This window comes from Trichoderma virens, assembly GCF_000170995.1.
Source record: "Trichoderma virens Gv29-8 chromosome Unknown TRIVIscaffold_91, whole genome shotgun sequence".
In the NCBI taxonomy this organism is placed as follows: domain Eukaryota; kingdom Fungi; phylum Ascomycota; class Sordariomycetes; order Hypocreales; family Hypocreaceae; genus Trichoderma; species Trichoderma virens.
In genome coordinates, this window is record NW_014013658.1 from 1,708,076 (window position 1) to 1,720,427 (window position 12,352).

Sequence of the window (12,352 nt, forward strand, 5' to 3'; positions counted from 1 at the left end):
GAGAAATAAAGTCAACGAATGCCAAAAACTCCAGGAGCTGGGAAGTCGGATGAAATTCCCTCAAAAACTGCAATTTCACTCTTTCATCCGATATCAACTTGTATGCGTCCGAATATTGGTCCGCCCAGAATGAATCCTCAAACTCTCGGCCATTTCCATCACTTTTATCTGGCAAGACTCGTAAGTTATTCCAACTCCGTATAGCAAAGAGCCAAAGCTCGCAATAAAATTTTGACGACACCTTAATATACGGTACTAGGTCGCCGAGAATAAGGCTATCTATATTTCTTTATTTATAATGAGCGAATGCCTACATTGAGCCGGTACTGAGTAGCGCTATTTTGTTTAGATGCTAAATGGTATGAATAGTATCACTGCTGCCAGAAACCTAAATTCTCTTGTAGAGAGGTACCTTGTTATGAATGGCATCTATATTACCAAGCGGCTAAAGATAGCCCATGGAACTTCGTACGCTCAGCTATCCTATCCAAAACGAAGCTGCATGTTTGAAATCGGATCTCGGTACCAATAAAGGCTTGCAGAGCACTCTAGAGTTAATTTCTACCTTCCATATTTGGAGATTAGGATTCCCTTGGCATGGGATTACAATGTAACACGATGCGGGGGCGGAGAGTAGAGGTATCAACTCGGCACCGAGAGAGAGTGTTTGGAGCCGGTTCAGGCTGTCAAACAAGAAATTGTGTGTTTTTTGCATCTGCGCAAGGGATCAATACAGTATGTAGCCTGATGATACGACGATACTAAATAGGAATGTGACAGAAATAGCTCGGAGGAAGACAACATAGCGGTCAATCGTTAGCCAATCAATCAAAGATGTGAATCCTGCGTCGTTGGCTAGTGTGATTCCCTTTGACAGCAAAAAAAAAAAAAGTATAAGAACCAAAGCTGTAGACCTCTTAATAAACCTTTCCAAAAAAGAAAACCGTATTCAAATAACCCCCAATCAGCTTCATCTTTCCTTCTTCTACAACACCATGAATAAGCTTTTGTTATCAATCCTTGCATTGGCAGTTACTGGTAGTGAGGCATGCCTTACCATCTCAGGAACATGCCAGTCCGGCGGTATTGACCCCTACGTCAGCATTGGAGCGAACGACAACAACCAAGCATCAGGCCATACGAGTTGCAGCAACTTTGCTCACTGTGACATGCAAATCAGCGGAGCCGTCAATAGTGCATGGGTAGAAAACTGTCAATACCTACACTGGAATACCGGTCATGGTAACTATGTAGTCGACATGCACCCTAGTACTACTACTACTTGTGTCCGGACATGTGGCTCTACATCAGCCTGTTGTCAGTTCGAGACCTTTTATATGGTGGATACACGGGCTTTTTGCTAAACTAATTGCCTAAAAATTGTGAGTCCACCTTGATTTTTAATAGAGTAAGGAGGGTGTCGCTAATGGGACGTGGTAGTGAGCGAAGTGTTACGTTCTACTGCCAAGATGTATGAGGTCGATGGCCATTTCAATTATGCAGCCGAAACAAAATCCTGCTTAACTTGAACATCGCCTCTGAGTTTACTCTTTTCGCAATGCAGTTATACTATCTAGGCAATGGAAAAATTGTTGTGATTCATACCTAGATGACCTGCATATTTATTTGATGTATATAGTCTATATATAAGGTGTATAGCTTTGGGATAGTGTAGCAAACACCAAGATTTCTGGGTTTGTTTCTTAATGTACTGTTCATTTTTTATGTGAAGTTTTAAATAATACTTTAGAAAGCATCTCTGCATAATTAGACGACATCCCCATAGCAGTGGTCTTATGCATCTTGCTCTGCACGGGATTATTCTCCAAACCATTCTTGTGAGAACATATTGGCTTACTTACAGAAGCAAGTACCAACATATATGTATATATCGTCAACTACAGGGCCAAAAATAGCATATAGTCAATAGTCGACCAATGAATATATATTTTTTTATTTGTAACCTTTGTGTATAAATATGTCCAGTCTCAAAGCAAAGCACGCCTCTAGCAAAGACACCGACAAAGGACAGGAACAGGAGCTGTCCAATTTGAGCCAACTAGCCTACTCCTTTGGCGTGGCAGCGTGCTCTACGTCTACCACCATAGGGTTGAGTGCAGAACTTTGAACAAGGTCTGGATTCTCCGCCTTTAGCTTGGCAAAGTTGCGTTCGGCCTCCCACGCCCAGATACTATCGCTGGCAAACACAAGGTCCATCTCTTCCAATGTTCGCTGGTTAGACTCTGGATACAGCGCCCAGACGACAAGAATGGACAAAACATTAACAGCTCCAAAGATGTAGAGGGTCTTCTCGTTGAGACGCTTGAATATGGTGGGAAGCAGCAGAACCTAAACGCTGGTAAGAAGTGAGTTCAGAAAAAAAAAAAAAAAAAAGATTGGCGATAAGAAGAGAACTTACACACCAGCCATTGCCAATGGACCAGCCAACAACACCCCAGGCATTTCCCTTGGCTCTGACTTGCAAGGGGAAAATCTCAGCCGGATAGAGCCAAGGAACAGTCAACCAGGTAGCCCCAAATATGGCAGTGTAAAGGAATACAAAAAATGTTGCGGCACCGCCGATATGGCCCTGGCTATCCTTTCCTTCGGCATTAATTGTAGCCCGAGCAAGACCACCGGCGACAAACATGCATACACCCTGTCCAACTGCTCCCCAGTATAAGGTCCAACGACGGCCGATACGATCGATAGTGAAGACGCAGATTAATGTAGCAAACTAATTCACTGTTAGTATGTGTTAACCTTTGATCATAGGGACCAGGCTGGTGTACCATATATGTGATGTTGTTGATGCCGCTGACCCAGAGCCGGTCCTTTGAGCTAATTCCAGCTATAGTAAAGATTTCAGGGCCGTAGATGGTGATTCCTGCAATTCCAATCCATTCTTGAAGAATTTGAAGCCATATGACAAGCTGAACACGTCTTCCAGTGTGCAATTTTCCAGAACCGATACCGAAAAACATTTGAAGATAGCCCTGCTGCTTGGCAGTATCCTTCTCAAGCTTGTGAATATTGATAATATCCTGATACTCTGCTTCCATTTTAACGCCATCTTCGCCTTCACTACCACGAAGACGGCCTAGGATAAATCGAGCTTCTTCTTCACGGCCGATTTTGACGAGCCAGCGAGGGGATTCCGGCATGAACCAGATGATAATGAAAAGAGCTATCAGAGGAATAATTTGAAAGGCAACGGGAAACCTCCATATGAATGAAGATGTGTTATCGTGATATTTAGAAGTACCACTGTTGTCATGTTAGCGAACTAATAAAAGCAACATAACTTTTGAGGAATTACAATTCTAGCCAATATGCTACGACAACTCCAAGGATATTCAAAGTGAACTCAATGGAAACAAACTGTCCTCGGGAAGTATGAGCAGCGGTCTCGGTTGCCCAAACTGGTGTAATCGCATTCAAAATTCCGGTGCCGACGCCGTTAAGCACACGTGCTTTTTAAACTCCATGGTCAGTAAATATTCTTTAATGTAGAATTTGAATAGAGTTTCTGTCTTTGCAACATACCACAAAACATCCAGTTTGAATTCATAGCCGAAGCCTGCAGAGCAGCGGCGCAAACACTCCAAGCACATGCCAAAGCAATCGTCTTGATCCGGCCATAACGGTCGCCTAGCCAGCCTCCAAGAAGACAGCCGCATAGCGTCCCTGGAAGATAATAGACAGCAACGATGCCTCCTTGCAACAATGGCTTGTCTACAACGACAATGCTTTGGTCTTCATCCCAATGACCAAAACCCATGCGCTCAGCATAATCCCGCGTCGTGTTGACGCCGCCCATCAATCCTTGATCATAGCCGAAGAAGAAAATTGATAGTCCCGCCACAAGACAGACTGTATTTAGAAGAGAAGTTTTGTAAAGCTTATGGGCCACATTATATTTGGCCAACGGTCCGGTGAGATTGGCCATGCTGTCGATTGCTCCGGAAAACAACGGCTATATGGATTCTCTCAATGTAGTTCCCCTCCTTAGAAGGAATGCTCGGTGAGGAGCTTATATACATGTAAATCATCGTAAGAGCCGAAGATCGGCATCCCGTGCAGTATTTAGGCAGCACTGAATACCATATTCAGTAAATGGGTATCCAAAATGGACTCCAGCCTGGAAGACCACGATTCTCATTCGCCAGCAGTGGCGCTTAAACGCTTCGTCGGAGCCATCCGGTTGTTGTCCCATTAAGATCTTTCCCAGAAAGTGGGCATTCTTGGGGTCCTCCGTGGGGGAAAGTTGGCAGTAAAGACATACCCACATTCTTTTTGTACATATAGAATCCTCGTTGCTACACAAAATAGAAAGTAACCCATCGGCAAGTCTGTCGATCTCTCCAGATTTTATCACTTATGCGCGCCAATGACATTGGCGGGACTGACTCAAGAATGGGGCACTTTGGCGGAGCAATACTATGTACAGCCAGTGCCGTTCACTATTTGAAGCTGATCTCCGCAAAATCCACAATAGCAATACGACAGCCATGCGCACCAATAGTTTTCACTATCCCCAGATTTTGAGATATGAGAAGAGATGAGAGGCGGTAATAACATGGAATTTAGCCACTCATGCCATGCAGTAGTAATGGCAATTGAGGGGGCATCCGATTTGTTCACTCAGGTACTCTCGTACTGTATGATTATTTACGTCACAGCTGCAACAGAATCCTTGCACCACTTTGGACTGAAATAATAGTATTTTCTTCATATACATTTCAGCACTACATAGTATAACTGCATATATATACTCACAGTTGCGTGATATGCTGTTCAAGTCGTATCTCATGAGTTTTTCGTATACCCAAGGACAAAGATTTAAGCCTTGAGGCCAGCGACAAGCCTGTCTCCCAAAGCCTTGATGCTATTCTCAAAATCGTTGGTATTCTTGGCTGTCCATTTTGCGCCGCTCTTACCGGGCACAGCTGCGGGATCGGTGAATCCAATGAACAATACATCCTTAGGATCGTGGCCGTTGTCACCGCTGAGGCCTTCGTTGGGGAAGCAAAGCTTACCCAGGGCGAGGGAAGCCTCTCCAGTGGATGTGCCGCCGTTGGTATCACCCCAGATACCATAGAACTAGTGACACTTATTAGTCTCCGTCGCATTATAGAGTACAATGAGATATGAAAACTCACAACTTGGTTATTGCACACAACAGCCATGACACTGAGAGGCTGCATGCCGGCTGATTTGGGGTTGAAAGATGGATTGCCGCCCTCATTGCCAAAGACGACGTACGGGTGAATGTTGGCATCGAGGTCAGAAATGCCGAATGACCTCACGGTATCCTTGAAAGCGGTCTGGCTCTGACCACTGGGGTCGTTGGCACAAGCACCAGCCGAGTTGTTGGCGCCATCACAATCGATGTCCAGGTTGTCATAGTTGCCTGCGCTACCCTTGAGGAAAATAGCACCTGCAATGTCGCCACAGTATGAAGCTCCGCCACTGAAAGAGCCTGACAGTTTCTTGGAGCACGTTCCCGACTAAGAACAGGTCAGTATGAGGGACAAGTCTTAGCAGCCTTTATTATGGTTGTTACTCACCTTGTGATTATTATAAATGGTTTTGAGGTTGGCAGGGAGTGAGAATGCTGAGGCTACTGCGCCGAAAGTAGCGAGACCAAGGAGAGCGTCGGATCGCATTTTAGTGATTTATGAGTTATATACAAGAGAAATGAGTTAGCTGGTATAGAAGTACTTGGGTGAGAAGAGAATGTGTGACCATCGTCCATCTGCTTTATACCCTTTCAAATCTCGGATTCGGCATTTATAATTTATCTTGAAATCTTGACAGATCGCCACTCCCTTCTACCTTATTCAGCCTTGTTCTACCACCGCAATTTCGGCCAGCTACCGAGTTCATCCATTGAAACGCTGACATGCAACTAAATTAACTATCACGAGTTGAAGCCTTACGTTATTGAATGAAAAGGGAAGGTCAAAGCAGTTGACTAGGTAAGATTGGAGGAAAATCAGAGCATAAGTTTCCTCTAGGACATATTTGTAACGTAGTAACAGTACTAGTTACGCGAGGGGGCCTTGGCTCAGACGTGAGCCAGCCGTGAGCCGAAAAGCTTATACGAGTTTTACCTAGGTTGACAGATGGTGCACTACGCCAAAAAGAGCACTTTGGCAACATAAAGCTTGGACGAAAACAGGGGAGAGAAATAAGCATGCTCGCAGATCTTGGCACCGCTACTCTATTCTTGACATGACATCCGATTAGGTTCAAGATTTGCATATTTGTCGGTGAAGATGATACGCTAGGAGCAAGGATGGTTATTTACTTTACTCGCCGCGTCAAACGAATCTCCATCCTCCTTCCTTTCTCTGTTAGAAAGCGGGAGACTGAGTTCACGGAATATTATCCGATAGGTGTCTTTGTTGCGTCCGGCGAAGCAACCCGCAATTCAACGTATCCTACCATACAAAATACGAGATCATACTTGCTCATGACACATCGTCGTGGAACGTTTCTCGACATGTTTAATGTAACACACATCTACCCATCGCGTTCCATACGAGCGGTTTGCCACGCAAAATACAGAGGAAAGATTAACTCATCAAATTACGACCACCATCAACTGCTCACAAGTACTCGTACATCAAGAGAAGACTTCAATTACGGAATCTCCAGCTGGCGGTGACTTTCTAATTTGCACTATTTGCTCCTATTATGGACACTGTAGTGGAGATGACCATTAGCGTACTCAGGGGCCAAAATATATTATGTGGTATATATATGAAACAAGTCTCAATAATGTGGTGACCACCAGTGTCGCATCTACATATGTTCATTTGTTGAAAGGAACAATGAGTTATGTAGTGGTACATCCATACTGAAAGAATTATAGCGTCGCATTACAACGGCCATTTGAGGTCTTCAGCGACGAGAAGAGTGTTGATCCATCTGAAATAGTTCAATTGATCGGATAGGTTCGGGCTACCAGCCAAACGCCCTTGGCAGACTAACCCAATTACAAGCAGAGAAAACCTTGAGCGGTATTTGTAGGGACGTCTTATCAAGCATACCCCTAGGCTTAACGAGCATACCCTTTTACTACAAACAGCAATAAAAACCTACAACCTACCTAACTAACCCTTTTAATGTATACATCTAATACTAACCATTAACCCTAACCTAACCACTAACCCTAACACTAACTAGTATTTTTAAAAAAGAATAAAAGAATTTAAAAAATTCTCTATATAATTGTTTTTTTAATTTTATTTTTAGCTTATATATCACTAAGATATATAAAAAAGAAAATAAAGAGCGAAGTATAGGCCATTACTGTAGCGTGGAAGGGGTTTGCTCGTTAAGCCTAGGGGTATGCTTGATAAGACATCCCTATTTGTATTTGCCATACATTGCATAACCCAATACACTGTACATAGCATATGAAAATTGCCGAAAATGTCTCATGACTCATCTCTCATATCTCGTCAGGCCCCAGTCCAGAACCGGTCCCAGGCATCTTTGCAAATCTCATTCTGCAAGCGATTCAGAAAGCTTTCAAACTTAACTGGCACTTCTCCATCCACCCTCATAATGCCATCCTTGATACCTCGCCAACCCTCCACGGGCAACTTGATATAGTTATGCCTCTTATCGCAAAAGTGCATCACATTTGGCGATCCTACCTTCTCGGGATAATGTCTGGCGTTGTAGCAGATTTCACACACCAATGTTGTTGAACATTCTGTGCAGTAGTGTACCACAGAATCTCCCCACCAGGCGTACCCAGCTACGGGGGTGCATATGCCTCCATCGCAGCTGTATACAACGACGTCGGGATTACCAAGGTCTCCCTCATCTTTCGGTGCTGACTTCTTTCCACTCCTAATGCTATCCATGGTTTCAAACGCCGCCATCCCTTCAAATGTGCCAACTCTACCAAGAGCCACCACTCCTTCAGGTAGTGCATCATCTTCATCGTCGCTATTATCATCATCTTCTGATTCATCCGATCCAGACTCTAGTTCGTCTTCATCATCTGAAGCGGTAGTGATCTTAGAAAACATGGCTGAAATCACAATTCGCGCATATCGCTGAATGTCTTGCCCATCAGGAATAGATTTGCTCAGCAGCATAAGAGCATGGCCCAGCTTTTCCAAATTTTGGCCATCATTCCAAGAGACTTTATCGCTTAGACCGGCGAAGCAATCATCGAGGACACTCTGGAGTCGCTCTTGGAACTCGCTTCCTTGACCCATCTTCAAACACATTGACGCAATAACGATGCGACGATGAACCAGGTCTAGACTTGTGTAGATAGGCACAGATAAAGAGAGCGGCCTATCCATTATGCCTTTAAGTGCATCAAGAGCCTCTAATTTGACCTTGGGATCACGAGAGCCGCGGAAAATTTCGTACAAAACGTCAGACATGACATCAACAACCCTTTGGAGCATTGTTTGTGGTTGTTCGTCTGTAATGGAATACGGATATCCGCCAGAAGTGCTGCTAAATATTTCGTCTAAAGATTTGCGAGCATTCTCGAGGTCCCCTGTCGCCCTGAAATAGGTCAGCGCCAGCTCAAGACGCAATGGGGCTCCAGAGTTCAGTCGATCAAGAAATTGGATGGCATTTTTATAGGCTTCAATGAGAAAATCAGCTTCTCCCTCCTTGATTGCAAGAGAGCGAAGCCTGTCATGTCGCTCATAGCCCTCATCGCAATAATTCCATGCCATCCAAGTTAGCCTATCAATAGGACTCCAACTCTTCAATGTTCGAAAGTATCCAGCGTAATCGGCTACCTTCTCGAAGAGCCCAATTTCTTTAACCAGGGCATCTCCAGTAGTAAGCCCTGTGGGATCGATCGCTTTTGCTTTGGTGTAGGATTCGGCTGCCGCTTGCCACATCTTCAGTTTTGTTTCAACTTCCGCCTTTGCCAAGAGAGCTAAACGCTTTAAAGGTGTAGGCACATCGATTATTTCAATATCCTTGACACACTCCAAAATTGTTTCGAAAGCCTTGTCTTTGTCATGTAGCTTCAACAGAACCTTGGAGTGCAGAACCGATATCTTGAACTTCTCCACATTATTGTCATCGGAGTGGCAAAGGGCGTATGCCTTGTCGCACATCAAATCCGCCGCTTTGTAATGGCCATAGTGGAAAAAGAGCTCCCCCACAGCTCGGTAAGCCGTTCCGTCCATCTCAAGATCGCTGAAGATACCAGGTAAACCCAGTGAACTCTTTTCTTCCCCGAGTTCTTCCGTTGCTTGATTCTCGGCATTTCCATTATCGCTAGTAGGTGGATCAGTAGCTATATTTACTGGTGCTGAAACCTCATCCGGAAAATTAGTTTTGGCTTTGTCGATAAGGAGTTCGTCGAGTCCAGACTATAACATCGTCAGTTTAGAGTTTCTTTAGTTTCCAACGTGAAGAAAGAGAATGTAGTGGGCCAAAACTTACAACACCCAAAAGTCCATAGAGCAGCTTATAGGCACTCAATGCTTCTTCAAGATTAGCTGCAGCATATATGCGGCTAACATACCCTCTTATCATCCCATATCTGCATCTTCGAGAATCAATGGCCACATCCGCCCACCATGCAGCTGCATCAGGGCTCAAAAGGGATGAAATCTCCGGTGCTTTGAGAGATTCAGCCCAGAGCGCAACTCTGCCATTCACCAGACTCTTGAGACCTCTCGTATATGACATTCCCGTGCGACTGAGTGTTTCTGCAAAATCGGTGTGTGAAAGCGCCATGGCTAGCCCTTCCATAACCTCTGCTTTCTCTTGAGATGTATACTCATCCAACTTGAGCTCGACGAAATGCGAGAGGAGACGATAGGCGGAGTACAGACGTAGACCTTCCTTAATCGAGTGGCCTGGTCCCAGAGGTTCCGGCTTGACGAGATCAACACCGGCCAAAAATATCTGACGATGTGCTTCTGATGCTTTCAAATGCCATTCGGAGTTCACATCGGAGGCGTCCCTGAAGAACGCACGCATTGACCTCTCTTTGAACTTGACAGGTAGAGCGCCATCATTGTAGTTGCCATCCTGGTTATCAGATGCTGTTTCTGCCTTTTCAAGGTCTTCAATCGAGCCGGTAGAAGTATCTCGGTGAGCCATTTCTCGTGATTGAGCTTCAAAGGCGGGGTCTCCAATTTGGAGAAACTTGGATGCAACTTCAGGAATTTCCTCAAGAGTAAAGCTGTCATCTTTAGATAGATAGACCAGCAGCGAGGTTACTTCGTCGAGGCTCAGGACACGATATGAGAAGGCAATCCAATGGAGCAGCTTGGAAGCAATTTGTTGGCGGGCAGCGGGCATTCGGCGCTGGCATTCGTCCAACATGATCTCGTATACGCCGTGCAAAGTCTCTGGCATTGGACGCGCAAGCACCTGAAGAGCAGCGCCTTCACGGCCGAGTGCATTGAGTCTCTTCAGCATATGCTCAGCATATAATAGGTCTTACGACATAGATATGTCAGTTACTTTTTTTCACAGTGTTTCAAGATTCCAACTCACTAGGTGACGCCTCTTCCACCTTCTCTGCAATTCTCTGCTGGACGTAACGTGTAAATTTCTTGAGATAGCTCAAATCGTTGATCCGATGCCATATGAGTGTCTTGAAGTCCTGCAATTGCTTCTCTTTTGTGACTTCAATAGTGTCAACCTCGGCCTGCTCTGATAGTTTCTGCAGAAGGTCGGGACGAGACGTCACAACAATCGATATTCTGAACTTCTCCTCTCTGACGAGTTTCACGAATTCAAGAAATTGAGGGAAATCTAAAAGTTCATCCAGCCCATCAAATAAGACGAAAAGACGGTTTGGAGAGTCCTTGCTGAAGGCTGGCCCGAGGATTTTGAGCAGTAAGTCCTTCCATTCAAAGACATTATAAAAAACCTCGTCACGGACCATTTCTGCGTTGATCCTCTCGCAGAGTGGCACACTCTGCTCAACTACCTGGTTGATAGTAGTAATTACTCCGCTTCGGAATAAATTTAAATCTTTATGTTGCTCTCGGAAGTAAAAGTGCGCGACGCAGGTGCGTTGGGTGGAGTCGTCCCTAGCGAACGTGCTGAGCTTGTCGTGCATCGACGCAGCTAGATGACTCTTACCAGTACCAGGTTGTCCTGTTAAAGCAAGAACTGGCTTCAGTACAGTGACATCTTCATCCTGTTTTATCCAGTCTTCCCATTCTTGCTGGGAAAAGACCCATGTACAAGTGTCTGGGATCAGAGTCTCCTTCAGGATAGTGTATTCATGGCCATCTCCTTCGACATCTGGCATTCTGTTTCGCACTCGATTAGCGGATGCTGGTTTCCCCGCATCCTGAGTCGATGGCTTCCCTTTGTGGTCGTGCTTTGCGTTCTGCTCCGTAAACGCCTTTAGCAGCTTCGCGACGTCGCTGCGAATACTCCCAGTATCTTGACTAATAGAGAACATGATTTCTTTCTGCTCCTCAAGCATTCTGGTGTGTGCTACCTGATTGTTCTGTAGCTCAGCATTCATTTTTTTAAGTTCTTCGCTGTTGCCCAGGATGGCAAACTCGGTAGCATTTTGCAGCCGGGTGAGATCTTTATCCATCTTTTTTCGGGCACCACCCAAATCGCTATCTTCGCCTCCAATCAAATTGGTGATCCATTTCTCTGCAAGTCATGTGAGTAGAGTCGATTTCAATCAAAAGCTAATGAGACTCACTAAATCGGCCAAGTTCTATGTACTTGTGCGCATAGCCAGTCAAGGTCAAGAAGGACGTAAAGACGTCCATGAGACAGTTCTGGTAGGCTTTATGCGATGGAAGACGAGTCTCCAAGATGACAACACGCTCTAAAAAGCTATTCATATCGTCGAAGAACACAACGACCACATCGTAGTCTGCTGAGACTTGTTTACAAGCCTAATGAGGTACGACACAGGGTTAGCCTAGGAAGGATTTCTATTACAGAGCAATATCTGGGAATAAATCTCACAGAAAGAAGATATGTTATGGCCGTGCCAATAGCAGCCGCCGGAGGAAATGCAGGAACGGCAGCGCTGATGAGCTGTTGAGCGCCTTTCTCAATGTAATCGATGTTAGCAGCAAAAAGGCTACGGAGTTTGTCAACCTTTTTGCTGTTGTGCCGAAATTTGTGAAAAGCATTCATTTCATTCGTGCCGAAATCTATCATAGCCTGAACATTGTTGAATTTGGGCTGCAAGTCGAAGCCCACGATACCTCTGTACTGCTGAAGAGCCTGCTTCCACAAGTCGGCAACATCTCGATTATCGCTCTCTAGATCTTCTGGCACTATTTTCTTCTCCCCTCCATTGGACGCCATGGTGCCGAAGAGGGGCGTAGAGGAGAGTTAATTAGAACTAAGCAAG

The 12,352-nt window shown here is 45.0% G+C and overlaps 3 protein-coding genes across 3 annotated transcripts; all 3 read right to left on the reverse strand.

Annotated features, from left to right (window-relative positions):
• Positions 1-2,064: 2,064 nt before the first annotated feature.
• Positions 2,065-3,949, reverse strand: TRIVIDRAFT_40256 (uncharacterized protein; the record flags this gene model as incomplete). The annotated part of the gene is made up of 5 exons (XM_014095017.1): positions 2,065-2,349; positions 2,420-2,737; positions 2,793-3,267; positions 3,320-3,473; positions 3,547-3,949. 5 exons carry the CDS (start codon positions 3,947-3,949, stop codon positions 2,065-2,067), a joined length of 1,635 nt encoding a protein of 544 aa, XP_013950492.1.
• A 759-nt stretch (positions 3,950-4,708) lies between these two features.
• On the reverse strand, positions 4,709-5,713 carry TRIVIDRAFT_87418 (glycoside hydrolase family 75 protein; the record flags this gene model as incomplete). Its single annotated transcript, XM_014095018.1, has 3 exons — positions 4,709-5,103; positions 5,163-5,510; positions 5,571-5,713. 3 exons carry the CDS (start codon positions 5,667-5,669, stop codon positions 4,843-4,845), a joined length of 708 nt encoding a protein of 235 aa, XP_013950493.1.
• Positions 5,714-7,478: 1,765 nt separating this feature from the next.
• On the reverse strand, positions 7,479-12,288 carry TRIVIDRAFT_112373 (uncharacterized protein; the record flags this gene model as incomplete). Its single annotated transcript, XM_014095019.1, has 7 exons — positions 7,479-7,856; positions 7,935-9,257; positions 9,306-9,371; positions 9,445-10,451; positions 10,510-11,634; positions 11,687-11,885; positions 11,959-12,288. Coding segments are annotated over 7 exons (4,428 nt in total), but the record flags the coding sequence as incomplete, so codon positions are not given.
• Between the last annotated feature and the right edge of the window lie 64 nt (positions 12,289-12,352).